This window comes from Sycon ciliatum, chromosome 9, assembly GCF_964019385.1.
Source record: "Sycon ciliatum chromosome 9, ocSycCili1.1, whole genome shotgun sequence".
Classification (NCBI taxonomy): domain Eukaryota; kingdom Metazoa; phylum Porifera; class Calcarea; order Leucosolenida; family Sycettidae; genus Sycon; species Sycon ciliatum.
In genome coordinates, this window is record NC_088651.1 from 13,989,866 (window position 1) to 14,004,522 (window position 14,657).

Genomic DNA, 14,657 nt, shown 5'->3' on the forward strand with positions numbered 1-14,657 from the left:
CTACAATAGTCGGGGATCCAGGACAAAAAAAAGTGTCTAAATCTGAAAGTGGTCTGCCACTAGAATCCGAGTAAAATCGAACTGTACAGGTGGAGAGAGTACCTGTTGTGGAGTCGAATGGTAGTTGTTGGCCCGTCTAGATCGGGGAAGGAGCTCCGCGAGAGGCAATTTTAGTTCAGCTTCGTCGGTCACTTGAACTGCTCACCTTTCGTCTCGGGCCGATTCTGAGTTGCGTAGAGTACGCACATGACAACCAAATGCAGTCAAATTTGAAAACTCAAAGCGAGTGTCTGATCTGGTCGGCGAGCGACTTCACTTTGTTGTTGATCAAATACAATGTCTGAAGCAGTTTTGTACTTGCACACAGTAATGTCTTGAGTCTTGACGTGACCATGGTGACTGGGCCAGACTAACTTTGGCTGTGTTCGAGCCAGGGAGTCGTAAAAATTAATACTATTAATTTTTACGACTCCCTGGCCGGTTCGAGCTATGGCCTATAGCTATAGGCTAGCGCGGAAGGCATGCCGATATGGATCCTCATGAATAGAAAAATAATTCATTATTGTGTAAATTTAATTACACTCAATCTGCGGACAGAATTACTGTTTCGTCCTTTGTGATTGTAAATAATTGTTGACGATGGAGGCGCTCAAATGTTGTAAACATGAACTGAATGATTGGAACTGCAATACAACCGCTGCTACATGTATGCACGCACTGCTGGGAGCTCTGCGTACTGATGGGTTACGCAAGTGCCACGCTAATCACTTGTCACTGATGCTGGCGTACTAGTGTCCCACAATGGAGTTGAGAGATGTGCGTAGCAGATCAGCGGATAGTATTAAATTAAAATTTTATAAGGCAAGTTAGTTTTAATTGTTGGAATTGAATGAGATAAGGTTTACGCGGGAGATGATTTTTTCTCTTTTTCTAAACGTGTTTGTAAATACTAAGTAACGTAATGTGTCTGGCGTAGCATCATGCAGGGGACAACCACAGTCTGTTGAATCCGCGTGACTGTGTGTGTGTGTGTGTGTGGTGTGTGTGTGTGGTGTGTGTGTGCGTGTGTGTGTGTGTGTGTGTGTGTGTGTGTGTGGTGTGTGTGTGTGGGGGGGGGGGGGGCGTAAAGGGTCGGTGCCACTGGTGCGGCCATGGTGTTACCAATTTCTCAAAACGCCGGTCCACTTGGAACGTCCAAAACCGGGGAGGAAAAGTTTCGATGTATGATTTTGTACACTGGGGAGTCGTAAAATACTGACTTCTAGTACCCTTTCATCAGCAACACTCTACGTACAGTGAACTATCATAGATGCACAGTCTGAAACTAGTGTATTCTGCATTGGAATATCAGACTTGCAAGTTGTAGATCTACCCAGGGGCTAGAAGATACACCGAAATGTGCCCAGAGAGCACGATTTGCCTTCTAAATTCCTAGAATTTTCTGGGGGAGGACCCCACACCCCCTTCAGGAAGGCACTTGGTCGCACCGCTCCATGGGAGCTGCCTCCGGCCCTGGTGTTTGTGTGTGTGTGTGTGTGTGTGTGTGTGTGTGTGTGTGTGCGTGTGTAACTCTAATTTCACTTCAAGGTACCTGTGCATCTAGTGTCTGTTTCTAAAGCAGCGTACTGTCTATACTGCTTACCCCAGCAAGTGTAGGGTGTGCATAGGTAACTGTCTTGGCCGGTTTATGCAGATGTACTCCATGTGGTGTAGACCAGGTGTGCATTGGTGGTCGATTCACATGGCTTCGTCAGTTGTGTGGATTAGACAGTTGTCTGGCGTTTGTCTTGATCTGTTTCATTCAGAATCAGATCCGCCATCATTGCTATAAAGAGAAAATCTGTGGGCGCACATCCAGTGCATTTGTCGATTTGCGTGCTTCTCTTGCGACGGGCGTATACATGGTACATGGCGTGTATGTGCGCACGTGTGTGTGTGTGTGCGTACGTGTGCGTGTTTGGGCGTGTGTGGGCGTTGTGTGCGCATATTTTCGCGATTTCATGTGGGATGCAAATTCCTGACAAGATACCTTACATAGTTTGGAAGCTTTGTCCCTCCCTTCAATCCATTCTTTCACCATCTTTGGGCGGGTTTGGGAGAGCAAGATCATTCCAAGGCAGTGGCAGGTAGCGTGTATCACACTCCTGGCCAAGGGGGAGGTGTCTGATGTTCCTTCGAAATTCCGACCGATTGCTGTAGCAAACACGTCCGGGAAGATCTTTTTCACCTTAGTTGCAAAGCGCCTCTTGAAACATATGCTAGGCAATAAGTTCTTCGATGGTGTACTGTTGGTTTTTGCATGGTGGGGGTATGTACTGTTGGTTTTATGCATGGTTGGGGGTGTGTACTGTTGGTTTTATGCATGGGTGGGGGTATGTACTGTTGGTTTTATGCATGGGTGGGGGTGTGTACTGTTGGTTTTATGCATGGGTGGGGGTGTGTACTGTTGGTTTTATGCATGGTGGGGGTATGTACTGTTGGTTTTATGCATGGTGGGGGTGTGTACTGTTGGTTTTATGCATGGTTGGGGGGGGTGTACTGTTGGTTTTATGCATGGGTGGGGGGTATGTACTGTTGGTTTTATGCATGGGTGGGGGTGTGTACTGTTGGTTTTATGCATGGGTGGGGGTATGTACTGTTGGTTTTATGCATGGGTGGGGGTATGTACTGTTGGTTTTATGCATGGGTGGGAGTGTGTACTGTTGGTTTTATGCATGGGTGGGGGTATGTACTGTTGGTTTTATGCATGGGGGTGGGGGTATGTACTGTTGGTTTTATGCATGGGTGGGGGTATGAACTGTTGGTTTTATGCATGGGTGGGGGTATGTACTGTTGGGGGGGGGGGGGGGTGTACTGTTGGTTTTATGCATGGTGCCATGCCGTGGGCGTGTAATCGCATATATCTGCTGGAGACGGACCACTGAGATGGAGTGGTCCCAGAGCTCTCGAAGCACAACCTGTGCATGTTTGAGGCCTGTGCCATGAGGGTTTCCCTGCCTTGTTTTTGCATCTACATACATGTACTTGTACAAAGAGATATGTTACCAGTTTTCGGTGTTTGTGTAAAGTAGCCCATTTGTGTGCTTTTTGAAAACACATGAATCTCTCTCTCTCTCTCTCTCTCTCTCTCTCTCTCTCTCTCTCTCTCTCTCTCTCTCTCTCTCTCTCTCTCTCTCTCTCTCTCTCTCTCTCTCGCTGTGTGCCTGTGTGTCTCTATGGCTGTTTTTCAGGAATGCTACAATTGCCAAAGGTGCAGTAGTTTGTAAAGAAGCCATCCTGAAAGGTGATGTGACGATAGGAACCGGTACCGTCGTACATCCCAAAGCACTCATACATGCGGAGGCCGGACCTATTGTCATCGGCAACAATAATATCATCGAGGAGCAAGTCGTCATCCATAACCGGTGGGTGCACTGTTCCTTCTGCGAATTCCGACCACCGTGTGTGTGGGGGGGGGGGGGAGCTGTACATGTGTGTGTGTGTGTGTGTGTGTGTGTGTGTGTGTGTGTGTGTGTGTGTGTGTGTGTGTGTGTGTGTGTGTGTGTGTGTGTGTGTGTGTGGCTGTGCTCATAGCAAATAGTGAGTAGGTATGTTGCCATCAGGCTCGACTACTTGAAGGTACACAATACTCTGTTGGTTTCTTTTCCTCATTTATATCCCGCTTTCTCCCTTTTTGACGGTCTTTCATTCACTTTCTCTGCCTGTGTCTTCAGCCCACAACCAGTTGCTGAAGGAGAGACTGCGCCGAAAGACAAGCTCACCATGGAAATTGGCAGCAGCAATGTGTTTGAAGTGGGTTGCCGTATCCTCTCATCCCACTTTCCTATGTTTTTGTTGGGTATATTTTACATTAACCCAAATCATTCGGATACTGAGCCATTATGTAAAAAAAGAGAAGAAACATATGTGTTAGAGCTAGGTCTTGGGTCGCTGAATGTCTCAGTAGCCTGTCAGTTTTGTGCCCTATTATCGCACTTTCTGACTGTTTATCATCTTGTTACAGTCGTGGATAGTTGCTGCATGACTCGTTTTCATGTGTTTCTTCTCTTTTAACACAAATCAGTGTTAACTCCACAGTACAATATCTTAGGCATAACATACTGTGGAGTGCAAAGTACTGGGAACCGCCCGATTCACTAAATTTGTTCTACGTCTCAAAACCAGCTGGCTTTCGCCGATGCCTGTCCTTGGAGCAATGAGGCCACAGACATGCATACATTTGTTGGTAACGTTCCATGCTCATCGTGAAATGAGACGTTATTACGTCGTCACGAACGTTGCGCCGTCTAAGGTGCTCCTTGAAGACACTGGTGATGCTATCCGAGTAAATTGACAATCCCTTGGATATGCAGACGCACACAATGTTTGTACCACTATGCTAGGTGAAATCCGGACTTCCATGGCCTGTGACGCCCTGGAAGTGGTGCATGGCCTGTGACGCCCTGGAAGTGGTGTGAATGCCGCTAGGCATGCATATGCATGACTGTATAAATACACAGTGATGTCATCGGAACTGGTCCAGGGAGTAAACCAGGGAGTCGTAAAATACCGGTATTTTACGACTCCCTGGAGTAACCTTTATAATTTACTTGGGTCAGAAGTCACCCAGTGCAAATTTACAATGTGTTTGAATTTTTAGGAGTCGCATCTGACGCCTGATCATGGGGTGGTGGCATCCCACGGAAGCAGAAAGGTGGTTCTTGACCAGGGCGTTGTACGACTCCTTGTTCTTGACCCGCTCGGTACGCGAAGCCATCAATTTGTTTACTTGAATGCATGGTAGAGTGTGTTTGAATGCATGGTAGAGTGTGTTTGCATGCATGGTAGAGTGTGTTTGAATGCATGGTAGAGTGTGTTTGAATGCATGGTAGAGTGTGTTTGAATGCATGGTAGAGTGTGTTTGAATGCATGGTAGAGTGTGTTTGAATACATGGTAGAGTGTGTTTGAAGGCATGGTAGATTGTGTTTGAATGCATGGTAGAGTGTGTTTGAAGGCATGGTAGATTGTGTTTGAATGCATGGTAGAGTGTGTTTGAATGCATGGTAGAGTGTGTTTGAATGCATGGTAGAGTGTGTTTGAATGCATGGTAGAGTGTGTTTGAATGCATGGTAGAGTGTGTTTGAATGCATGGTAGAGTGTGTTTGAATGCATGGTAGAGTGTGTTTGAATGCATGGTAGAGTGTGTTTGAATACATAGTAGAGTGTGTTTGAATGCATGGTAGAGTGTGTTTGAATGCATGGTAGAGTGTGTTTGAATGCATGGTAGAGTGTGTTTGAATGCATGGTAGTGTGTGTTTGAATGCATGGTAGAGTGTGTTTGAATGCATGGTAGAGTGTGTTTGAATGCATGGTAGAGTGTGTTTGAATGCATGGTAGAGTGTGTTTGAATACATGGTAGATTGTGTTTGAATGCATGGTAGAGTGTGTTTGAATGCATGGTAGATTGTGTTTGTATGCATGGTAGAGTGTGTGTCTGAGAACATGGTTCATCATTTCTTTTAACGGCAACATCGATGAGATCTAGTATTGTCGGGGTGTGTGTGTGTGTGATGAAAATTATGCCGAGATCCGTAGAATATTTGTACGTACTAGTAACTGGAGGCGCTGTGGAGATGGATTCATTTTCATCTCCGTATGTGCTCGATACAATTACCTTAACTTGTTGCTGTTGGTCAGGTTGTGAATCATTACACATTGGAGATAACAACACGCTAGAGTCGAAATGTGAGTAGATTACCAAGGCACATTTGCTCATGCCTGCGTGTGAGTGTGTGTGTACGTATACGTGCGCATGCGCGGGCATCCACGTCTGTGTCCTTGCGCGAGCGTGTGTGTGTGTGTGTGTGTGTTGCTGCCGGAGATGGCTCTCTCGAACATGGTTCCTGAGTCCCTGACCTCTCTCTCTCTCAGCTGACTGCCATCGCTCGTCTTTCCATGTTGTCGGCCCCACAAGGGGACACGTGACCGCAATGGTGGTGTTTACCGGGACCGTGTGCGTGTGTGTGTGTGTGTGCCCATCCGTGTGTACCCGTGTGGCTGGTGTCTGCACTATGCCATATAGTGGCTCAGTTTCTGGGTGTGTTGCCATCATACCCGACTGTTAGAATGTGCATTGGTCAAGGTCTGTGTGCTGTGGTGTGTGTGTGTGTGTCTGTGTGTTTATATGTGTCTGTGTGTCGGTCTGTCCGTCTGTCTGTATGTCGGTATCATGTGTCATTTGTTTACTAGGTCATATTGGTGTGAAGTCAGCCATGACCAGTGGTTGTGTTCTGGGAGCATGCTGTCATCTGACCAGTCAAGAGACACTGCCTGAGAATACGGTAGTGTTTGGCGAGGGCAATCTGCGTCGAGTGCAAGGTGATAAACCCACGGTAAGTTGTGTGTGTGGGGGGGGGGGGGGGGTATGTGTGTCGCACATACCCCTCCGTGTCCTCTTGAGCCAGTTCTTATTTGTACTTGCATGCAGGAGATTGAGGTAAAGAAAAACACATTATTGTTTGCTACCTCCTTTCTAGCAGTAATAAATTACTGTTGGTTGTGCCTTTCTTACTTTAGCTGTGCTTAGCTCTACGGTCACATGATTTGGACAGGGCCTTGAATGCCTTGAAAGTGCTTGAAATTTGCATCTGGTCATGGACGATTATTGGGAACTCGTGGCCTGGCACGAGGAAAACATGGATGCAGTGAATGGGGTTTTCGGTCTTTGACCACATGCTGGTGAGCTGATCTACTCACCTCCCACCGCTTTAGGAGCTGCGTCTGCGCCTTGAAGGGTAGTGGCGTTCCTACGGATGCGGAAAACTCGGCCTCTATAATAGATAAACCGAGTCTCACGCGAACCGTGACATTTTTTTAAATGTACGATTGGTCTCGACTTTGAGTTTTCCGCGGTGTATGCTCTGCTCTCCGTTATCCCCAAAGGACGTAGCTATTCGGTGCGCAGAATATATCCTTTTTTTCACAATTTTAACACTCTAGCACCACTTATCTTCAGGTTGATGCTCTCTCTCTCTCTCTCTCTCTCTCTCTCTCTCTCTCTCTCCCACCGTGTCCAACTCACAGGCACCGACATTACAGCTGGACTTCCTAACGAAAATATTGCCAAACTACCATCACCTGCAGACTTCGCAGTCGGCAGCCCCAGCAGCACCAGCAACATCTTGACCAAAGTTATCCTTGTCGTATCCACCCTATGTAGTCGTCTGATTTTGCTGCAAACCGGCATTTGTTGATTGCGATTCCCCCACGATACCACTGACTAGATCAGCGTACTGGTTGCCTTATCGAAACCTATCAATTTCCTGTGCATGTTCTGCTGTGGGACATGTTATCGTGTCTCATTCTTTCACATGCTGATCATACAGCACAGATATTGTTTTAATAGTCACTCCGCAGAGTAATGCTGGTGTGCGTGTTCACGCCAGGTCGGTGAATTGTGGATTATGCATCAGAGACTGCTAGGTACCGGTAGCCGTCCACGATATCTCTTATGAGGCACTTCACGCAAGTTTTCTGCTTACCCCGGACGTCAGAACTTTCTCACCTATTGCTCGGAAGTGACCGTTCAAGGCTATAAAGGCTATAACCTTGTTGCTGCATGATCTCTGGTACTAGCAAATGCCTGTACACGGCCATAATCTCTTTTGCTAGGAATGCCTGTACACGGCTATAATCTCTGTTATTAGCAAATGCCTGTACAAGGCTATAATCTCTGTTGCTAGCAAATGCCTGTACAAGGTTATAATCTCTGTTGCTAGGAAATGCTGGTGCAAGGCAATAATGCCGTCGGCATACCTCAGTGTGACATGCTGAACTGTTCACCTCAACGCTCCACGAGCGTATAGCTCAAGTTTTCCTGCTGCTATGCCATCACCTCCACAGTAGGTAGGTATAATCAGACTTTCACCGGTCAATCATGTATTTGATTGTATAAAGTATTGACTTGTCTTCTTGTTGTGCATGTCGACTGCTTGTTACTGCGGCCTCATGATATTATACTTTTCATATCATGGATGATAATAATCATAAATTTTGTCATGATATCATGGATGGTGTCAATCTGGCAAACAATTGTCACTGCTGTTAACACTGTAGTTAGAACACACACACACACACACACACGCACACACACACACACACACACGCGCGTTATTTGTTTCTTACATGGCTACAATCTTATGTGTTGGTGGCACATTCTGACATCGTTCTTGTATCGTGTGATCCAGAATTTTGCTTTTCTACTTCGAAGTACTCATGCTTGGTTGTGTATGCGTGTGTGTGTGTGTGTCTTGCAAGCTGTTGAACGGTGCGGGGGCGGGGTCATGTGCCTTGTTTCAGAGTGCGTGTTTGGCCGGGGGCTTATTCAGAGTGCGTGTGTGGGGGGGGGGGGGGGAGGGTGCCGCTGCTTGTCTGCTGGCTTACCTAGACAATCCGGTCAACGATATTTCCGATGCCAATACACTGCCGTATTTTCCGGAGTATAGTGCGCACTTTAGATGTGCTATTTTAGGCCCTAAATTGCAGGTGCGCACTATGCTCCGAATATGAAATGCATGTACTTCAATGCAGATTGAAGTGCGCACCCCCAATGAAGATTGGGGGTGCGCGTTATACAAAGGTGCGCACTATACTCCGACAAATACTGTGCTATTATTTCAAACCACCCTCACCCCTGGTCATTATTGGAGACCTGGGCTTTTGTTAGGGAAAATACGGCCAAATGCTGTCGCATATCCCATCACTGCTCCGAATTCCAGTAAAATTGTATCCGTGAATGAAACGCGCTTGCACCATGGTGTGGGTCTCTCTGATTCTGTATTGTAATGGTACTTCAGTATGATCATTGTAAACATACTTTAGCAAGGTGTTGATGGGAAGGGAAAGTCCAGCGCAATCACACACAGTTCATTGTTACCCGCTACAGCCAGACCTCGCATAACTGCACACCTACATGTACGTTTTGCACAAAGATATCCGCATAGGCGAGGGAAGCGGATAATCAAACACACACATACTGAATGTATGCATGGCATATGCTCTAAATCGGTAACCAACGATTTTCTTCCGGATGGCGAGGGATCCGGATAAAAGAGGACCGGATAAGCGAGGTCTGACCGTATCAGGAATGTAGGCCAGAGAAGTGGATTGTGTAACGTGGTGATTTTACAATCACCATGACAACCTTTCCAGTACCTTCCACTAATTTGACATGCAGTCTAGTATGAACCTGAGAAGCAACACATCCTCACTTGACTGGACAGATGGTTCACATTGCAGTATAGTGGGACTGTGTCAATTATTTTCACTGCATACTCTATGGACTTACACTGGTATTACATGTATGTAGTGCTGGACTTTGACAACAATTTTGTATGGAATCTCAGAAACAGGTCACTGTTCAAGGGCATCCTAGGTATGCCACCACCCTCACTGGATAGAATGTAACCGACATTAATTACCGTAAAGTCGCGGATAAAAGCCGGGTTCGCATACAAGCACATCGCGGATAGAAGCCTGAAAATCAAACGGGTCAAATGCATACGCCTGTCGCGCGTAGAAGCCCGGCGTCTATGCAAGCGCGGATCGGGTGGGTCAAGAGTGCATGCGCTATGTACGGTGCATAGTAAAACTGCCGCCATACCGGTAGTCAGTGGTAGATCTACGCGTGTCGCCCGTAGAAGCCTGGCAAAAATATCAGTGGTGTATACAAAGCATGGTTTGCATTAAAGCCTGATGCAGAAAGCGGCTTATGTGCTTATAAGCCTTAAGGCTTTTATCCGCCACTTTACGGTAAGTAAACTACACACACGCACACACCATGCACCCCCCCCCCCCCCCATTCGGTAAACTATAGGCACACACACATACACACGAAATCATGCACCCCCCTTCCCCTTCCCCCTACACAAGTACACACACGCAATGAAGTGTGTTACTAATTGTGATAACAATGGGCAACATGCCATGGTCCAAATCACCTGACTGAGATTTGTACACTTTCTCTCTACTTGAAAGATCAGTGAAATACACTACATCACACTAGTACATGCCAAGTACAATCATATGGGACAACCAACATGAAATTATTCCACCACGGCACAGCATGCACTCCCAATCATTATGATGCAGAACATCAACAGGCCATTTACATGCCGCGTACTGTATAGCAGGAAATTTTCGGACGGAAATATTTTCGGACAAAGCCGAATTTCGACCTTTCGTCCGGGTTTTATTTTCGTACAGTGCTGAATGCTAAATGCACGTGTTCGCAAGCAGTACCCATGTATAGTGTACATAATTTCACATGAACAAATTTTAGTACGGAATTAATTTTAGTACAAAAGAGGCCGTGTACGAAATCGTACGAAAATAAATTCCGTCCGAAAATTTCCTGCTATACAGTATTTGAACGGGCCTGGGCTATCACACTAAATTCGAGGATAAAGCCACAGTTCAACAATGCTGGTCTCCCCGCCCAAGGACAAAGAATCTTGATGGGCCGGTCACACCGTCCCGACACGTGCCAACATAACACACAGTCCATAGAATACCCATACACACAATCATCATAGCTCAATGACCTGAAGGATATGTGCATTGTGAATAATTATTACAAATATCTACACTACTACGTGTATCTGTCAACAGCATACTAGCTAAGAGCAGCAGCAGTGGAGGTGTGAGTGTGTGTGTGTGGGGGGGGGGGGGGGGGCAGTGTGGATGATTGTACATATAGAGTAAAGAGCAGCAGTGGAGGTGTGTGTGTGGGGGGGGGGGGGGGGGCTGTGTGGATGACTGTATACAGCATAAGAGCAGCTTCGCTTTCTTGTTATTGGGTAACTTGCCCGTTAGAATCTGCGAAGTAATTAATAAACAACAACAAGCAGTGGAGGTGTGGGGAGGGGGGAGGGGGATTTGTGGGGAGGGGGGGGAAGGGGGAGGTGTGGGGAGGGGGGGGAAGGGGGGGAAGGGGGAGAGGGGAAGGTGTGGGGAGGGGGGAGGTGTGGAGAGGGGGAGGTGTGGGGAGGGGGGAGGGGGAGGTGTGGGGAGGGGGGGGGGGGATGATTGTATACATGTACGTAAATAGTTCGATGGTAAACCTATCATGTAGATATTCTTGTTTAGCCTGGATTGTGAGACGGAGATCTACAAAGCGACTAGACTGGGTACCTGGCTATGCAGGAATATGAATGATGTCTCTATGGTTACACGTCAGTCAACTGACCGAGTGGACGACAAAGTATAAGTGTTATGTATAATGATGATGGCAGGCACGTGTACATGTGTACATTGATACCAAAGTACACGTTTGTTCTATGTTCTATGTTGGAAACGAGTGGAGAAGAATTTATAATGATGCGAGTAGGCAGCAGGATGTGGATTGAGGATAGCAGAATGGAGTTCAGGGTGGGTGGAAAAGCATGGTACAGTCAGAACTCGTTTAATCGCACACATCCGTTTTCCACAAAAATATCCGGATAGGCGAGGGAACCGGATAACCGAACACTGATTATGTTGGATGCATCACATATGCTGTAAAAATGTGACCAGCTATTTTCTTCCGGATGGCGAGGGATTCGGATAAAACACTTAGCGGGTAACGAGAGAGGGCGGGGGGGGGGGGGGGAGGGGGTTGGAGAGCAGAAATACCACCACAATGACGTGGTGACTAAATGTCCCGGAAAGCCTTAGGGTTATCTAACAGTAAACCTGTGTATGTACTGTAAGCCTAGAGAATACACAGTCGAGGCCTACTGGTACTGCTAGTGGTACACAATCTGTATTGGTACAGTTTTAAATTGTTTTCTTCTCTTACATAATCTGTCACTGCATACTAGTAGACTGTTTCAGGATAATGTGGAATTACTACCGACTATGTGTCTAGTTATGCATCATTAGATGACGGTACTGGCAAGATAGCTGCCGTACTACTGTCGCTGTTTTAGGCGGAGATCCGTGTCCAAGGAAGATCTATAGGAACTGCTGCTGAAGAGACGTTTGCAGGCGTCCACGGGTGCCACTTCAGTATGGCTGGCCCTGATTGTTAGTACCTGCAGTGAGGTATGGCTGTTGATGGCACGCAGGAATGCAGTGACGTCATCGTCGGTTAGGCTAACCTGCTGTAGTGGCACAAACTCATCACCAATGTCCAGCTCCGTCAAGCATGGCCAGGCAGTGTGCAGGTTTTCTGTCAGGACGTTGATGCAGTGTACCGAGTGTAACTGATAAATGTGTAATTTAGACAGACGAGATGCACTATGCAGTGCTGTGCAGATCATGCGCAGACCCTCTTCGTCAATACTGTGATAGCCGTCCAGGAAGAAAACCTGGAGGCGGGGAACGTCGGCAAGTGCGTCGGCCAGGAGCAGTGCGGGGATGCTGGTGACCTGTTCTGACGTTGTTACCTCTCCACTGCTTGTAGCCTGTGCTGGCTTGGTGTGGACTGGGTGTGATGCTACACTGCTATTGGAAGAATCACTGAAACTACAGTCGTCCGACACGATACTCTCCAGGTGTAGGTGTGATGACTTTATAACAGCGGTGATCTCCTGCCACTGCCAGCTACAGTGATGGATACGGAGATTGGTGATGTTGCTACACTTGAGTAACGATGCTGGCAGTGACACTGGGCGGCCGGGCTGCAGGGCGTGTATCTCCACAGTCCTCACACTGGTGTGGTGGACATTGATGGCTACATCATAGGCACGCAACACTGCAGGATGGTAGGTATCACTGATCCGTACTTCCATGCACTGCAACGCAGCAGCAATACTGGACATGGGATGGGTGTCGTTGCCATGATGATGAGAATACTCAGCATAGCACAGCAAGGCGAGGTCCCGGTTTTCTTTATCCTTCGCGGTTATGTCGTTGTGGGAGGGACTGTTCAGTAGCAGTGGCTTATCCGGCTTGTTAGCAGTAATAGACTGTGCGAGTACCTTTTTACCCATGCGTCGGAGAGCAGTAGCCAGTGTAGCAGGCGTTCCGGCCGGGCAGCGTTCCACCCAAGCCAGCAACATTGTACTCAGGAATTCCTCACCTGTAGACGATCGCCCGTATTGACTGCGATTCTCGACGTACTGTTTGCCGCTTCGTCCATCGATTTGGTCGGATAGCAACTCTTCCGATAGGCGATGTATTTCCTCATAGTTTAATCCGGCGCTAAGGGGCTCAAGCATATCCAGTGGGAACGTTTCCAATGCCGCCGTGTCGGTCAAACCTTCACTGTCACCATCCCAGTTTTGCCCTTCTCTCTCTTCTGACTTTACCCGCGTAAGTAGACCGTTGATCAAGCAGTCAGCCTTCTCCGCATCCAGCTGAGCCGTCAGCAGCATCCAGAACGTGCGTAAGTGTCTGGTTTTGGGTCCCAGTGACTCAACCAGGCGAACAACATGTGCCAATGTTGTTGTCTTGTGTACAGCCACGTAGCGAGCAGCCAGAGACTCTTGTAATGTCAGATGGCTGAACATCCATAACCGGTTCTTATCCCTGCTGCTGTTGTCGGCAAGTACAAGAAGGCCCAGTGACTTTGCTTCCCTGGCAATCGAACGTGCCTCCAGGTCAGCATCAGTGAATATCAGCTGCTGTTTCTTCAGCATGCTGAAAGAGAACATTCCGAGATCCAGGATGAGGGACCGCACACGAGCGGGGATGGCATTCCAATTCTTGTACGACTCACCAGTGTGACACTCCGCTACTTGGATGGTCATCATCTCAAAGATATCCGAGAGACAACGGGGCAGCGTGCGCATGCGACAGTGGAAGATCTTGCACGTCTGCATGGCCAGGAATGGTGTAGCCATCATACTAGCAAGGTTCTGGTCACGCCGTACTGCCGTTACCAGTGCCGATGCTTCTTCCGCTGATCTCAGCACCCTTCCGATGTACTCCTCTACATCCTCTTGCCGGAAACCCACAAGTTCCACACGCCGATCAAACTGCTTTTGATCACACAGGCTCAGTACCTCAACGCACGGCCGTGACGTCACTACCAGACGAAGCCCCTTCACATTCGACCCGTTGATGATGTCACGAACAAAGCCACTACACTCACTAAGGCGGATCTCATCAAGACCATCTAATACTAAGCACACTCGCTGCGCTTGCTGGCGTACAAAGCCATCGATGCTCTTGCGCTCGTCGCTCATAAACTCTCCCAGCTCTTCCACACCAAGCAGAGAGCATATATTCGTCGCTTCTCTCACCTCCTTGTTTCGCAGCTTTCGCGCTACTACCAGGTCAAACGACGTCCACAATTCATTCCGGGCCCATTTCAATGGAACCACTTTAGTCAAGGCGAATGTTTTGCCGCAGCCAGCACTGGCTACAACCAAGATGCGATAGGTTCGACCACCGCTAGAGAACTCCAGCATCTGCTCTTTGTCAAGATCGAAGAGACTTTCCAGTGAGATATTCTCCAAGCTACTGGCCGCTTTGGTGAAAACATGCTCCACACGCCACACGTCGCCAATCGAATCAAAACTCGCCTTACGGAACTGATCTCGGAGCTCGGGTCTCGACAAAATGATCAGTTTCACTTGCACGTCTGAAACGCTGGGTTCGTTGAGCCCTTCTTCAACCATGCCTTCTCCCATATCTACCGTAGCGCTTACATATTTCTCAACTAGCAAATCTCTCAACCGGCACACTGCCTCGG

At 47.8% G+C, this 14,657-nt stretch overlaps 1 protein-coding gene across 1 annotated transcript; it reads left to right on the top strand.

The window, feature by feature from the left end:
• The first annotated feature begins 667 nt into the window (after positions 1–667).
• On the top strand, positions 668–8,241 carry LOC135824975 (dynactin subunit 6-like). Its single transcript, XM_065337712.1, has 6 exons — positions 668–816; positions 3,231–3,404; positions 3,714–3,802; positions 5,678–5,725; positions 6,230–6,372; positions 7,064–8,241. Coding segments are annotated over exons 1-6 (558 nt in total). The 5' UTR covers positions 668–814; the 3' UTR covers positions 7,166–8,241.
• Positions 8,242–14,657: the final 6,416 nt, after the last annotated feature.

Excerpts from the sequence above, each read along its gene's own strand:
- LOC135824975 (XM_065337712.1), top strand. Across the intron at positions 3,803-5,677 it reads TGTGTTTGAAGTGGGTTGCC|GTTGTGAATCATTACACATT; the intron begins GTATCCTCTCAT and ends GCTGTTGGTCAG. Across the intron at positions 6,373-7,063 it reads TGCAAGGTGATAAACCCACG|GCACCGACATTACAGCTGGA; the intron begins GTAAGTTGTGTG and ends TCCAACTCACAG.